We start from the raw sequence: 16,564 nt of genomic DNA, 5'->3' as shown, positions 1-16,564 counted from the left end.
GTCACTTTGAGAAGGACTGAGAGCCCTTCTGGAATGAGAATCATAAAAAAGAAAAAAAAAAGATTTAGACCCACAAATAAGAGTGCACTATTTGCTCTTAGGTAGCCACCCCTAAGCACATTCTAATTCTTAACCCTATACCACGAATATGAAGTACTTCACAATTTACTTTTAAAATACTAGAAGAGATGGACACACTTCATGTTTTCAGCTGCTTCCAGTCCCTACTGCACCTGGAGATGCCTTAGTGAAATAGGTAGTTAAACAGCTAACCTCAGTAGCATGACCTATTACAAGGTGCGTCAGGAAGGGCTCTGGAGATGATCTGAAACCAAATACTCTGAACCTCTACAACACTCACCCTCCAGAGCATATCTTCAGGGCTACCTTGGAGACAACAGAGCTGGTGCACTGTGAGAAAAATGCTGGGTACGCCCTGCACCTTAGGACATAGTCAAAGAGAGAAGGGCCTCAGCACACTCTGCCTGGCTCCCATGCTCCCCATCTGTCCTTGCAGCGACAACATGGTACTGATTGTGCAGACAGGATGACCAAAAAACCTCCCATGGATGCTCCGACAACATCCACTTCAGGGGCAAATGGGATTTGTTGCCACCCTGAATTCTCAGAGCTATTTAAAATGAAACCTGCCAGTAATTTAGGTACATTCATTCCAAGCCTCATATTCAGTACAATGGGTAATGTTGACTCTGAAGCAGCCAAATTTCAACCATGCACTAAACCACAGCTTGAAGAGACATAGTGTACGTTAAAAAAAAAAAAAAAAGGAAAGAGAGGTTATGTCACCAAGATTAATCATACCGTATTTGGTATGTTAAAAAGCAATTAATTTTTTTTAATACTTCCAAATTTCTGTCTTGCATCACTTACCAACTTATATTGTATATACATCTGTGTCAGCATCAGTAATATGGGTCACACTTTCACACTTTTGCGTACATTTCACATTTGCATTAAATATACAATTACATGCAAGAATCAGTAAAACAGTTCAGTAGAATCTTACCAGCTTGACACTTTCTGAGCCTTAAATACTCCTGCATTTTGGTTTCTTGTGATGATCTCTCTCACATCTGTAGCATATTTGTTAAGAATTATCTATAAAACTAGAGCAGTAATAAAAATAATTTAAAAAAATACTTTTTTTCCATTGTTAATACCTTCATAATGTCTTTTATCTGTTTGGTCTTCTTTAATCTGTGCCAATAGACTTTTCAGAAGCATAACTTTTACATTGCTACTCCAGCACATCAGCCATAAATCTATGCAGCAACTTGCTCTTCTTGCCTGCCTCTATTGACTGGATCATTAGATCACAGTGCTGAGGTTTCGGAAGCTTATGGGTTTTGAGTTTCTGCCCTGCCACAAGACATGTACCTTTGTTCCTGGCTCTGTCTGGGTGGAATCCAACAGACAACAGGAGCACCTTAACGTATAGGCAAGGAAGTTTCTAGTCCATTTGCTTTCTTGAGAATGGTTTGGAACCACCATAAAAAATAGTACAAAGCAATAAACACCTTTTCTTCCCCATAGGCACTGCAACAGTGGCCTCAGCCTCATGTCTCAATGCCTCAGCCTCATCTCTCGGCGTCTTTCAGTTTAGAAGATCAGGTCACAAAATTGGGTAGCCATTCAGGCAGGCCAAAGCAAAGGCTGTCAATGAAAAGTTTCAAGGGAAGCTGTGCTCAGTCATCTATGCCTAGAAAGATAACCTTCATAATCAATCATTTGTGGTTAGTGAGAAGCCATAGGAAGGAAAAGGTGTAGCAAGTAACCAAGGAACTATGAGAATACTAAATGGCACCCAGCATGAATCCATACATATTTGAACAATTTACTCTCAAATTTAAAGATTATCTTAAAGGGACAATTTTGATAAAGATGTCGATGATCACTCTTTTTATTCAAGGTACAGGAAATCTGATGCTAATTCGGAGGATGTTTCTAGGTGCACAGAATATGTTGAATTCATCTTTGCAAGTGCTCTTACAAGAAAATTGAACACAGTGTCAGACTCATTTAGAATATCACTAATGTATCTTTTTATTTGCTTTGCTGAAATCACATAATTGTCCTTCCAACACAGTTGGCTATTCAAGAAAAGTTATTTTAGGAAAGCCTCTATTCAAACAATGAGAAAGAAAAGACAACTGATATTTTGTGAAGCCAAAAACTAGAAGTGGAATGACAGAAAACTGTTTTAAACAAATCTCTGTAGTTTGGACATTTCTTTTAAATCTTTTCCACAACATGCAATGAGAAAGTAATGAGTGGTCTATGCCTGTGAAGCAAAAGGAAGGCATAAATAATTCCATGAGCAAAGTATGCTGTTTTTAAGTAGAGGCAGAAGTAACATTGTTATAAATTAGCTACACTGCACTTAAATTACACAACTGAACAAAACTATTAATAATTGTTGTAAACATGTTAACACTAGCTTTTTTAAATAATTTATAAGCCCATGTCTTCAGGCATTCAGGCTGAACATGACCTTTCTAACCTAAATTTCCCAGGACTGTTGAAAGATCCATACACTATATTTTAATGGCCATTATAGTGCACTGCAACAATGTTTTGTATTATTGATGCTTTCAGACAGTAGTTCAAGTCACTACTGCATGGTGTGAAACAGAGCTAAGGCAGAAGGTACACAACCTCTCTGAAATAGGAGACAGTTTTTACTAAAAATGAACCTCATCCTTGGATTTGGACATGTTGAACCAAGTATAGGTGCTACCAGTGTCCTGGGGAAATAGAATTTGATGTTCATGACTGACTATGTCATAGATATTACCTAAGTTGGAAAATTTGTATCTGAATGCATACCACCCAAAATTACAAAGGGGGTGTGTGTGTGAATCTGATAACTTTGCTTATATATATCTTTATTATTAACTTGAAATATCTATATTTTTCTTTTTAATACTTTCTTTATTTAAATGATCCTGAAAGAACTTAGATAAAGCACACTAAACCAACAATAAAGTTTTGAATGAAGCTGCAAAAGCAATAACATCTGTCTTTATTTTATTGATTTTGCAATATAAATAATCTATTAATCAATTAAAATCTGCCCATGATAAGCAAAAGGAGTGAGTTAGAGTGAAGTCTTTTAAATGGACTAGTAACTCAAATCATAATATCCTTTTAAAAACCTCCATAAACCTCATGCGTAAGACCATTGGTTAATATAAAATATAGCTATATATTTCACAGTGAAATGGTTAAAATGACAACAATGATTTGAAATAAACATATTCGTAAATTGTTTTAACTTGTAAAATTTCAATAACATATCCTAATATAGATATTGAAAATATACATAGTGAATACTTTGTGTGGCTGTATGAAATGGAGAATAATATGAAGAATGTCAAAAATTAAAAGAAAAATCAAATCCTCAAAAGCTTGAGACTTCACAAAGCAAAGCTGTTAGTTACGCTCACTGAATAGCGATAACATCAACAAAAACAACAATAATTATGATGATGATGATAATATAAAGGCAGATTCTCAGATGCAATGCACTATTGCCAGGTCGATTTTCAATTACATTTCACTGATGTATTCATTTGTTTCTTAATGTGCTCATCTTGCCCATTAAGAATAATTAGCAGGCTTGCTTGGTGATTTCCTGGCTTCTGACAGTGATTTTTTTTCTTTTTTGTTGACAACCACTTTTACTTTTTGGAAAGTAATTTTTGGATATTATAGTATGACTGGCATGTAATTTAAGCTTCCTAAGAAATTTAAAGGGAAGATGTAAACAGTAATTTTTAAACAAGATTATTTTAATCTATAATACCTACATAAAAAGCATAATACTAGGCATTAACTATTCCTGAAGAGCAGAATCTAGAAAAGAAAACAGTATTTTATCCCACATTAATTTAATTTGGTGTGCTAAGCAATTAAAAAATACCATCAGCAATAATAAAAATTAGCAGAAATACATCATTTGTAGTCTGTGGCACTTGGGGCCAAATACTATTTCCAATCACACTAAACATTCTTACTGATTTCAGCGAGCCTGGTGTGGCTGAAACAGATCTAAATTTAGCCTAAACTTCTGTTATAGCTAGTCACTATAGAAAAGAATGCAAAAGAAAATTACCATAAGACAGATCATAAAATTACTACTTAAGTCCATAAAACACATAAAATGCAACATAAATTTTATTATGTGCACTTTTAAGAATACATTCCACCTACACTGTAAAGTTCTTAGTCTGCTGCACTTTGGCACCCTGCTAATATTAAGCCCATTGTAAAATCCAACACAATAAAAGCACTTTGAATGCCGAGCCTTCAGAGCACCAAATGTTAAAAAAGAAAAATAAATTCCTGTTAGAGCCTTCCACCAATCGCTTCTCTGAAAGGGATTCACTGAGTGAATACAGATGAAGACTTCTTGTAATACTTTAGGAAATAAAAGATATTTTTAAAACATATTGTGAAAAACTAAGGTGTGTTAATTAGATTACATTAACAGTATCTTTTTTCAGGAATAAAAGCACTTTAATTTGTTTAACTCCAAAGACTGAGTGAATACTTTTAGCACTCACTAATTTTCCTTGCTAGAGAAGACTTCTAAATTTCAAAAAAGTTCAGGTATGTTTATGGAATCTGCTATGCAAGATATTTGCTGACTTGATGATTACTGAGCTCACCTGAAACTTTCTGTGGGTAAAATGACCTTTTGTTAAATACCTACGCTTCTCTAAAACATCAGTTTGTTTTGTTAGGCTAGTTTTGAAACACTTTGTTTCTCCCACATTTTTTATTTTCATAATGACATAGAAGAAAGATTGGAAGGGGTGATGCTAATTAAAATACACAGAATAATGAGTACTTCCTCCTCGAGACATGAGTATAACAGACTAGAATTTAACAAAATAAGAATCCCTAGAACACAACTGAGAACTCGCATTTTCAAGAAAAATGAGACTTTTAAAAGGCTTCCTTCAAGTTTTAAAAGATATGATGTAGGATTGGCTGTTTTTTCCAGGAAATTGTTTAAGTGTTGTAAGCAATTATAGTTCTCTCAGTTACCTCTGAGAAAGTCTTTTTAAAGGTAGTAGCTAATATTATTGCACTGCAACATCTCCTGTTTTAACAGTCATCAGCAACTGCAATTTCTTAAAACCACAAATTAGTTTAACTTATTTTTTTCACTAAGTACTCATTATGTTAGCTCACAAATACATACAAAACTTAAATCTAAATAATTCTGATGATGCAGTGGCCAAAACCTGAAAAACTAGTCTGCCTTAAAATGTGTGGAAAGATTACCAAGGAACAAAAGCAAATAGATAACTTCCTTTTTTTCCTCTCAATTTCTAAGGGCTATTAGTATTCACTGTATATATTGGTTCTTGTTCTGTGCTGATATTTAATGTGGCCACAAATTATGTTCACTCATTCTCTCGCTTAGCCAAAGTCCAGTTCAATTTTCTGAACTATGTGTTCATATTAGAAGGGCATAATAGCAATTTATTCTAATATAAGAAATATAATAAAATACTTTCTACAAGGCACAGAGGAGTTTTGCAACCTTACATCAAGAGAAATAATGATAAATTGATAATTGATTAAGCACACTAAATGGGTAATTTGTAGGCAGTTATAACTTAGCAGCAACAATGAAACCATGCATTTACACTGGAAAAGCTATGACAACATACAAATACTCGGTATGTTTTAAGAGGCTAGTATCTCAAAATAAAAAAAAAAAAATCTAGTTCTTCTGCAAAACAAATATGTGAAGGGGAGCTAATGATTTGATTTACTGCTGCACCTCCTATAATGGGCAGCATACACACAAGGAATCTTTCAATCTTTCAGCACTCAACCATAAGACAAATATTTACTACTATACTTGTTCTATACCAACACGTACGTTTTTAATTAAAGAAGAAAATGTGGCATTTATTGTGGGGGAAGCTGTAGCTCTGTACAAGATATTCTACATCTATTTTTTAATTACTTATGTGGGGACTTTTTCTTAATATACCCCATGCTGTCTGTCTTTATATCGATTGTTACTCAGCCAGTAAAAAGGAACGAGCACAACAAACCAGTTTTCTATCTGAATAAGGATACTTTTGATGGCCTTTTCATTTCCATCAGTTAACAGAACTTCTTTGACATCTGCAGAAATAGCAACCTGAAAAAAAGAGCACAGCAAACAATGAGCAAATATGCTTGTCTGTGTGGAAGTGAAGACAGGAGTGACAAGCCTTCAGTATCATGCTTCCTCACCTATTTCTCTGTAACAATCTTCAATCTTTTTTCATTTTATGTCTGCATTATTTTAATCATTCAATCAAATCAGTCAATACTTTTATCATTCCATTTGCGGGAGCCTCTATCTTGCTATCATTCTGTTCCGTAATTGCATTGTGACAGCGGATGATGGTATTCTGAGAGGCTTTCATTTGCGGGCTTCTGTTTATCTAGTAGAGCCATCATACAAGGCTGTCACTCTGCCTTTCAGCTTGCTTCTGTCTGACTGCCTGATGCCCTTCATATAACTTTGCATTGCAGGCAGATGGCTTTGTAAGGGTAATTTTTTTGTGAGCTTTGACATGCTCGCACATTGGGCTGTAACCTCGACACATTGTATAAGAGCGACAGGTTTGTCAAATGCCAATCAGTGTAACAATATGCTTTTATTTGTAGAGACATAAAAACTTGTCTAATGCACTGCACTGCTACATAATATCTCCTGAATACATGACTCAGAACCCAGAGAATGGTGAACGACTCTCCTGAATGGCCAATCTAATTCAAAAGAATCTAATTACCGAGAGCTCTGGATCATGTTTGTTGGTGTAATAATGCAGGCAAAACATTAGCAGCTATATCATGGTGCTCCAACTGTGATTCGCCAGGCTATTCCTGTATCTTAGCAAATGGGACTATAATCTGAAAAAAAAAAAAAAGCTTCGGCTATGGCAATGAAAGACAGACCGTACGTGGCCTGGAATATCACAACAAGAGATATTGACTACACGGAGGTAAAATGTTTCTGCTCATCGAGGCAACCATAAAATCAATATGATACGAAAGCAAGTCAATCTAGAAGGTCTCTCAAGACTCTGCAGCTTGACCGCAGCTGAGGCTGTTGACAGTTCTCTGACCCAGCAGTTGGAGGCACTGGAACATTTTTCCTTTTGTTTCTTCCTCTGAATGGGATTGGAATTGAGAAAAGACCTACCATGAGCCCAGCCAAGCATGTCATGCCACCCCCTAGCTCACACACAGCAAGGTCCCTGAAAGAGAGAAAGGAAATGGTAGAACCCATACAAATTAGATGAAAATGGTCAGAGAGACATATATGTTACAAGAACAAATTGCCATCTGCAGTAAGAACTGAGCTACCAGGAAGTTGTAGAGACATGACTAGGCTACCTCATGTCATTTTGCGTTTTAAAAATAATTATGAAATAGAAAAGTCACAAAGCAGGCAAATCAGTGGGGGTTCCCTCATTAGTGTTCAGTGCAACATTACCACCGCTGAGCTGAAAAATCTGAGAAGGTTCCCTTTTTTCCCTTGTCAATGGCTCTGTCTTTTAGAACTAAACTAGCTAGAGTAGCGAAAGATAATTGTTAGGAAAGGATAACAATGTTAATCCACATTCATTCTTGCAAAAACAGTTAGAGAAGTAAATGGGGAAATTAATATTATTTATATATCTCTCCATATAGTTATGCCTAAAAGCCTTTTTATATTAAAAAGGGAGAAGTTTTAAAACAAGCCATATACCACAAAACAATTACACATGAAGAAATCCGATCCTTCAATTAGCACTTAAAACTGCAAGTGACCTACAAACAATGCTGTTATGAACAACGATGGGAACAGCAAACAGTTAAGCCACAGAAAACTAAACGAAGTTAGTGTCAAGAGCCTAAACTGAGCCCGAGCAGAGGGTTGAATACATGGTCTAAAAGGCTGCTTTTAACTTAGACCATACTGCGCTGTTATTAAGACGTGCATGTGAAATATAATTTGGCGCAGAGAGCGTGCCGGACGGGAGCTTGCAGGGGGAGCCATGAAGAATGTCCTCCAGAGCCACGGCCTGCCCCAGGAGGGGAGGAGGGAGGGATGCTGACCCCGCGCCGAAACTGCGTGAAGCGGCGTCTAGGGCAAGGCAGAGCCTCAGTTTAGGAACACGCTGCTTTATAGCTAAATCTGCGGCAACTGTTACAGATGGCAGAAACGTCCCCACTGAGACATTTTTGACAGACAGAAAATGGAATTTCAGCTAAACAGATTTTTTTCTGGTGCACCTTTACTTCTCCCCTAAAATACTAACATTTGAAAATTTATTTTTATGTGAAAGTATTACCTCCCTACTCACTCGACACTGATATTTAGGAAGAGCATCTAGGATGCCATATCAGTATCTGTATACAGATGCTGATATTTTGTTCACTGAGGCCAGTGGACTAGGCTGCATGACTGTATACTAATGCTCGCTGTCTGGATGGGATAGATTTATTTTTCTTAGACTCCACAAATTTTATTGCAAAAAAGTCTCGTTGTCCTATTTAATGGAAATGAGACAAAGGACGGACATAGTTCAGAGGAACAAGCTGTACATAAACCCAAGGAGAATATAACACAGATGTGGGAAATGTGCAGTTTGTGGTTTAAATACAATGATTATAGGTTTTTCCTCACATAAGTTTTTATTTTTCTAAACCATATATGTCATATATATTAGAAGTATATGCATATGGTTATATATATAAGATTTACAAGGCACTTAATCCTTTATGAGAGTCATGCTTATTGAAATAAACACAGAAAGTATCTAGCATGGGGGTTTTAGTGCATTTTGAACCAAATTTGCATGTACATAATATACAAGTATATGCATCCACACATATACACGTACATATTTATGCATACAAACAATTTATTTCAGTGCAAAGTTCCCTTATTAGCAAATTTAAAAAATCATATCCATCTCTCAGGCAATATTTAGTGACATTTATCAATGAGAACTGAAATAAGAAACTCTACTCTGAGCATACTGTTGAGGGGGCATAATCCTCAGAAATCAGGATGTCAAACTGCCCATTTCCTCTATGGAAGTTTGATTGATCACTGTCTCCAAGCATCCAGGCTTCCATACTCAAACTAGGAAAATACCCTTTTAGTGAGCAGCACAGGGAGGTTTGCTGTGAAGAGCCTCCGAGAACAAGCAGAGCGTACGAGCCACGGCATGGGGCTGGACGGCAAAGTGCTACAGGGACACCACTACAGCAGCAAAAGTCACACAATGCAGCGCCCAGCTAAACTCGGAGGAAGGAGCAGCAGCTACCAGATTAGGTGTGTTAGCTGACTCCTCTGATGGGGTGGGCTTCATTCAGGTGGCAGACCGAGTAAAAGTGAGGCTTCACGAACCAAGGCGTGCTTGGGTGCCAGGTCTTTGATTTCAGATAGGAGTCTGAGCAAGCTGCAGGAACCAGCCCACAGCTGATACGCTTTCAGCTTTGGTACAAGGGGCAGAGACTTACAGCTAGGTCTTCCCTATTTTACCAACACCATATGTACACAGACTGAGGGATTTTGTATACTCCGAGATGGTTTACTTGGTATTAGCCTTGCACCCTCACTCAGAACACAATTTATGCCTCCAAATGCATTGTTATAATGGCTTTTCTTGCACCCCATTCATCTTCTGGACAATGAAACTTCAAGGATTTCCAAGTGCAGAGCCTGTATACTCAAGAGGAAAGAGAGAGGATGCAGGGGATTTGTAGGTGTTCCTATTGGAGCCTTGATAACTGTCTTCTACCAGTTTAGAAAACGTGAAAAAACAAAAACAAATAAAAGTGCAGGATGTCTCAAAATTGTTTCACAACACTTAAATACAGGTGCAAATTCCTCCATCACTATATGCAGTGATTATTATGTATTTTATCAGGTAATATTTTGCTTGCTTTTGCAACAGATGTCAGTTTAAAGAATGTCTTTTATTTTTCCTGACCTTCACAATCAGTACTGATCGATTGGAGCTTCACTTTTGTTTCCCAAAAATCAAAGTGAAATAAAATGCCTTGAGTGGAAATCAAAAGTCTTTGACATATAGCAGAAAGCTTGCTGTGCAATATTAGTACCCAAAGGCAGCTCAGAATTCTTTGTTAAGAGCAACATGCTTTCACCTTGAACATTTTAAATTTAATCTGAAGACTTAAATCATAGCAATCTTTACCATGCAGATACAATAAAACTAACAGATTGGAAAATATCTTTTTATGTTTAACTCTGTACCTGAATATTTCATTGTGCTTTAGGCAGTAGTAAGCCAGCACTTCTTCAGATGGCCAGAGACCTATAAAACAAAGATATTCGCCTTCTTAGAACAGATTTTTTTTTTGTCTAAAATAATATTTAAATATATATTACCATTTGCAGACCTCTACCAACTGTTTCATTTTCTAAATTTTCCATAATACCATGGAATAAAGAAACAAATAAGACTTATAATGGAAGACTTCTGATTTAAGCATTGGAACTGAATATTTCCTAGATTTCATCCCAACTAATGATCAGAAATTTACTTTATAGATACACGCACACAAACATAAACATACACATATATCCAGACATATACATATAATTGTCAAGACTTTAAAAGTTACATAAAATTTAATTCTATGAAACTTCTGATATTTGGGCATTCACATGAACATCAAACTGTTTGTACCAGGCCAGATGCGAGGCCCACCTTGCCTTGTAGCCTGTTTCTAACAGTGGACAGGAGCCCCCTCCTCTTTCATTAGCTGTCCTCTACAGTCATTTCATTTCTTCCCAGTTTCTTTTTATTTAGCTCCTTTTCTCATAGGTTTTGTTAGGTCAGGCATCAGTCTGACTGTAAGGGACACTGACCAGCAACACATGCTAAGGACAAATACAGGACTAGGGCAATAACACAGCATGATTTCTAGTTGTGGCTCAACAAGTTCCTGAGGAGCAGAGGAGACACAAGTGATAAGTTCTGTTTAATAGCCACCAAAGGATTTTTCTAGTCGTTCTGTGGACTGCGGTAAACTGTCCATTAGCTGCAATGGCCCATGGCAGGAGGTGCCACAGTTTTACTGTGCTGTATAAATAAACATCTCCTCTCTCCTGTTTTGTACTTGCGTCCCTGCCATTTTCACCCTCTAGAGGCCTTCTAGTTCTCCTATGGGAATAGACAGGAGCAATCACGCTTTTTTCACCTCATCTGTATTATTCACGACTTTATAAGCTTCCATCATAAAACGTACACTGGTCATTGTCAACCTTGGCAAGTACGTGGAGGCGTCCATGCAAATTTACCCCTTCAACACCATTTGCCCATGAAACTCGCTGTTTCGTCAGACCAGTTTCCCACCTCACTTGAACATCAAACTGAAGCGCGGTGGCCCACGGAGAGGGCAGCACAGATCCTGTGTGGCTTGCACGCTCTCCTGCAGGCACCAGTCTCCACTGCTGGAGGGAGCCTGGGGAAAGCACACTCATGTTCAGGCACTTGAGTCAGGTTCCCAAAGTTAAGGGAGGGTGAATCAAAGGCATATGCGGCCAAATTATGGCTGTACGTGTTTTCCATCTGTTGTTGCTTAGCAATGAAAAAACACACTTACATGTCTATCCGCAGGTAAAAAACAGGGTTAGCCCCCCCTCACAGCACACAGCATTATGAATTAATGTGACAGAAACTTGATATTATGAACTACAGACACTTCAATAGTTTCAGTAAACTTAAAAACAGACATGTGGGAGCATCCTTTACATATTTCTAGAGAGGTAAACTGAATTCCATGCAGCTTACTATGTATGTGCATCCTTTAGACCATTTTTCATAATTTTTTAATCTTGAGATTTAAAAACTTCACAACATATTTAACAGTAGCAGAAGTCTGGGAGAAAAAACGTTTTCCTTTTAAATCACTTAGAGCCTGATTGTAACCATCAAATATATAATTCTTCCTTACCATCCAGTAAGTATTCTGAACTACCCATACTCATAGTAATAAATAATGAAAATTTATGAATGTGTTGTCTGCATGCAGACCAAGCAAAAGCCTAGACAGGATTTGGCCAAAACTTTGCATATAACTTTTGTATGATAAAGATCTTAAAGGTAAAAAAAATAGAGTGATGATTCATACGTATGACAAGAACACTAATGCAATATTGATATTTGTCCTGTTTATGACAGTTCAGGCTGCTTAGGTGTTTGTGAATGTGCTATTTTGCTTAGACTTGCTAAGGGTTAAAATAAAACATTCACACACGACTACCCATTCTTCAGTGAAACATACACTAAGAATTGTACAGGATTTTCCATCTCCCTTTTGAGCATTTCAATGCTTTTGAGCATTGAAATATGCTAAAATGACAGATTTTGCAGTAAATATAATAACTGTTTAAATATTTTCGTGTATAATATAAAGAATGTTTCAGTTTGCCGTGACTGGTGTATACTCAAGCAATAAAAGTGCTTTTTTTAATATTTAGTGAAGACATGGCTAATTTAATACCATTTAAAATACTTCTATCTCACATTACAGAAAAAAACCCACACCCACAAACACAAAAAACCTAAACCCTTTTATAGCAAACTTTTAGCCTGAGCGAGTTTTAAAAATACTTGTCAATTGCAGCAAAATCCTTCAACATCTGAGTTTTCAGTACCCTCAGTCAAATGTCTCTCACTTTTTTATGGTTATTATTGAAAGGGCACTTTGAATGGTGTCACTAAATCTTTTATGAGGGGTCACCGTTCTTTCCCCTGCTACCATTACAATGTTGATAGCGGCTGAAACTGCAGGTGTATCAGATAGCTCTCTGCTGAGAGAAGGGTAAAGCACCTTTGGAAAGACAATGCTCCTCTTTAGGCAGATGCTGGTGGTGCGCACAACTCTCCTCCCCGCTCCCTTCCCCCCCAGGGAAGGAAGTATCACCTCAGCAATGATATAAGTGGCTGGCAGCTAAAGAAGCAGGAGTCAGGAGGTCTTTGACGAACACGGGTCTCAAGTGTGGAAGCACGCAGTGCTTCCAGCTAAGCCTAGAAGCTAGAAGCCAGAATACCTGCGTTAATTTTAGTAAAAGGAAAAGCTTCTCGTGCTTGAACAGGTAGGTAAGCCTCTTTACCTCCAAAACAGGGATAAGCTTAAAGATCCATGTGGAGGAGTTTGCATTCTGTCTTCTTCCCCTTCACTCTGACCTACATTCACCAACACAATGACCTACATTTTGAAGTTGCAAGTATAAGATAGTTCTGCTTCTGTTAGAAAACATACAGCTGTAATGCAAAAATGCAGCAATTCCTATGAGTTAACAACTACCACTAGGTTGTGAAAAGCATAATTTATTTCCTGCAAACACATACATATGGATATGGATTAAGTTTCCTGTGAACACACAATAATTCTTTCATATTTAAAATAAAATTATTCTCATTTTGTGTTAGGAATTTGATTATAAATACATAACATTGGATGGGCACCTATTTGCATGTGCAATTACTTAGACACGATAGTCAATTATTTACACATACATAGGCAAAAGTATATCAAAGGGCCCCCAAATGGTGCTTGTATTTAAAAGGTTATAAATATACTACAAGTCCGAGACAGAGGAGCTAAAAATCTCACTGTACAAGGAAACAGAGAGAATCAAGAGTTTCTTTTTGCAAAAATAAATATTTTGTGACATTTACTGGGGGTTTTAAAACTCTTTATCACCTTGATAACTACAATGTGAAAACAGAGAATAGTTGCCAGAAAACATCGGAATCTCTATTGAAACAAATAAAAAAAAATAAGTTGTGTTGGTGTTTAAAGGAGAGCCTCAAGACAGACTGTGATTTGGCATGTCTGAAGACATGGGAGAAAGACAGTGCTCACAGAGCAATGCCTGCCCGGATTTCAACCCTTGGCAGGTACCCTTTCACCATTAGGATGGAGTAGGAGATCCACTACAAATGTGCCATAAGAGCAACGATGTCTGCTTCCAGGCAGCTTCATGATACTTACTACAGTAGCAGGGGTAGAAAAACATTATCCCTATATAGTATGATGATGGATGGAGAAATGCTATATATGCAGAGACATACGAAATGCAGGCATTTCTACAGCACTTATCACCATATCATATCTTTGATGTAACCAAAAAAGACACCCAAACTTTTCCTATAAAGGAACAATGCTAACAAAAATCACAATAATGCTAAGAACACATAAATTAAGTTGATTTTATTACTCTCATAGTGCTTGCTAATGGAACGTGTCAGGTCCTTCTGCACTAGCCATGGCACAACAGTTCTTAAAAGCAACCTTCAACCCATGCTGACTAAATCATGTATAGAGAGCCTTCTGAGGATGTTTTGTTTTAACCATCAGGTGGAGCACCACTAGTCCAAAGAAACACAAAACCTGTGTTTTTTCTGCACTGAATCTAAAAACACTGAATCCTGTGTGATATTACAGAAAATTTTCTACTAGAAATAAATCATCCAGTATTTTTAAAAAAATTTAAAACTTATTGTTTCTCCTCTGTGGCTTTTTACCACATATTTTAAAGAATGCTGTCACACATTTGGATAACAAATATTGAGATCTGACGTGAAGTTCTTAAAGAACAGCATGTTACTAGAAAATTCTCAGGATAGAGTGCTGAGAATTTTGAGATGTGTCTTTTTAAAGAAGACATTCGATTATTGGAGGCGTTATGTCTCCGCACTGCTCCATAGGTACAAAGAAGCTGCAGTAGCGGCTGCTTACTTTAACTGGGATAGTGCAAGCTCTGCTCTGCCGTCTGCCAACGCTACACACAGGAAACAAAGGGGCAACTGGGGGTGACAGGTGAACCATCCCTCGAAGCTCTGAGTAGGAGGTATAAAGCTGTTCTACGACTGCTTCACTCATGCTATGAGGTTAAGAGGTTCCTTTCCAAGCTAAGCCAAACAGAAAGTTTTGTCACTTTTCCCCAGCACTTCACATGGCCACATGTACAGATGTCTGATCCCAAAATTCAAATTTTGACTTTTATTTGTACTATTAAACTATGAGATGTCTTCCTATTCATTTGAAGTTTCAAGTAAATTTTGCACAAATCCTATCTTAACCCTCAAAAACAAAGACTATTTAAATTTGAAAAGTCAGTCATTTTCCCCAGATGAATATACTCAAAAAGATCTTTTTTTCTGCTATGTCCTGATTCTTGACTACATGAAATCACCTTATTTGCTTTAATACTCATCAAAGCAAGAGGAAAAAAAGCATTACGGGCAAAGAGATGAATAATGTTTCAAAAGAAGTACCAACAATCGCACTGAGCAATAGTGAATTGTTTTCTGACCGTAAGAAAAGTATTTTTTATCCTTCCTGACACCAAGACACATTGTTGGTGGAGAGCAGAAAAACCTTTGGCACCACAATGGACTGTGCAGAGGTGTTCAATTAAGTACCTATCTAGACAGGCAATTATTCCTCATCTCCTCTGCTAAAAGACTGCAGAGTGGATAGAAAATCCCCCAAACTAAGATATCTACTGGAACAGGCTATTCTAGGAATTTAACATGAGGAATTTTAATTTAAAATAAGGTCCTTCCACTCTTACTGTGGCATCATTACAATCCTAATTTTACAGCATCAAACCTTATTTTCTATTGACTAGGCCTTATATTCAAGTCACAAGGGAAGGTAAGTTTGATGATTTTATCCTGGTTAGCTTTTGTGTGGATCACCACCACCGTGCACAGCAAGAAGTATGGTACACCTGCTGGAGGTCCTGGAGAAGGAAGAGAGCAGGTCAAAACCAAAGATGAACAGCACAGTAATTTGGAGTTTCAAAATGAGGCTCTAACCAACATTATGAGCCCTTCTGTCAGTGGAGTACTAAAATTCACTTCCAAGTCAAAGGGAAAATATGAAATTATGAATAGCACAATTAAGACTAAGTACAAAGTGGATGCGCCACGTATGTCTGCCAAATACACCTTGCTAGTAACATATAACACGGTTGTTCTAATTTGAGTAATTGCTTGAGTAAAGACTACTTGTAATTAATTGTACTGCTGCAGTTAGTTTGCACGGATAGCTCTCAAAAATACTTCTAGCTCTCAACTTTCTTCAAACTCCATACCTCAAGCCCCTTTTCAATATAATTTTATCATAAAAGATGTTGCTTAGCGTAGTCAGGAAGTAAAGATTTTATTTTCATTCACTTGGTCACACAGCATGCAAAATGTGACACAAATGAAAGGATAATCAATAATCCAGGTTACCTAAGATCCCACCTAAGGTGTATCGAATCTAAAAAACATAAACACATGTAATAACGCCCTATTACCACAAATATTGAAATTTTTAGCTGCCATAAAATACATGTACAGAAAAGTGGAAACCTTCCATAGAAAATGGCTTTCAGAATAATTTAAAGACAAGTCTGGTCACTTTAGTAAAATGAAGAAATAGAGGGAATTGCTAAGTGAGGAAAAAACCCACTGAAAAACCTCTTGTTATTTCATCCTGTTTG

General features: G+C 37.1%; 1 protein-coding gene across 1 annotated transcript in view; it reads right to left on the bottom strand.

The window, feature by feature from the left end:
• The window catches only part of CAMKMT (calmodulin-lysine N-methyltransferase), a gene marked incomplete at both ends in the record, with an annotated part of 220,940 nt that overhangs the window by 32,818 nt on the left and 171,558 nt on the right, over positions 1-16,564 (bottom strand). The window contains 4 exons of the mRNA XM_082306402.1: positions 1,028-1,094; positions 6,124-6,187; positions 7,241-7,295; positions 10,310-10,370. Of these exons, the coding sequence (XP_082162528.1) occupies positions 1,028-1,094; positions 6,124-6,187; positions 7,241-7,295; positions 10,310-10,370 (247 nt within the window). The remainder of the gene's footprint in view (positions 1-1,027; positions 1,095-6,123; positions 6,188-7,240; positions 7,296-10,309; positions 10,371-16,564) is intronic.

This window comes from Platalea leucorodia, assembly GCF_965183815.1.
Source record: "Platalea leucorodia genome assembly, chromosome: 3".
Classification (NCBI taxonomy): domain Eukaryota; kingdom Metazoa; phylum Chordata; class Aves; order Pelecaniformes; family Threskiornithidae; genus Platalea; species Platalea leucorodia.
Note: the sequence above shows the minus strand (reverse complement) of the source record. Positions and strands in the feature narration are given on the sequence as shown.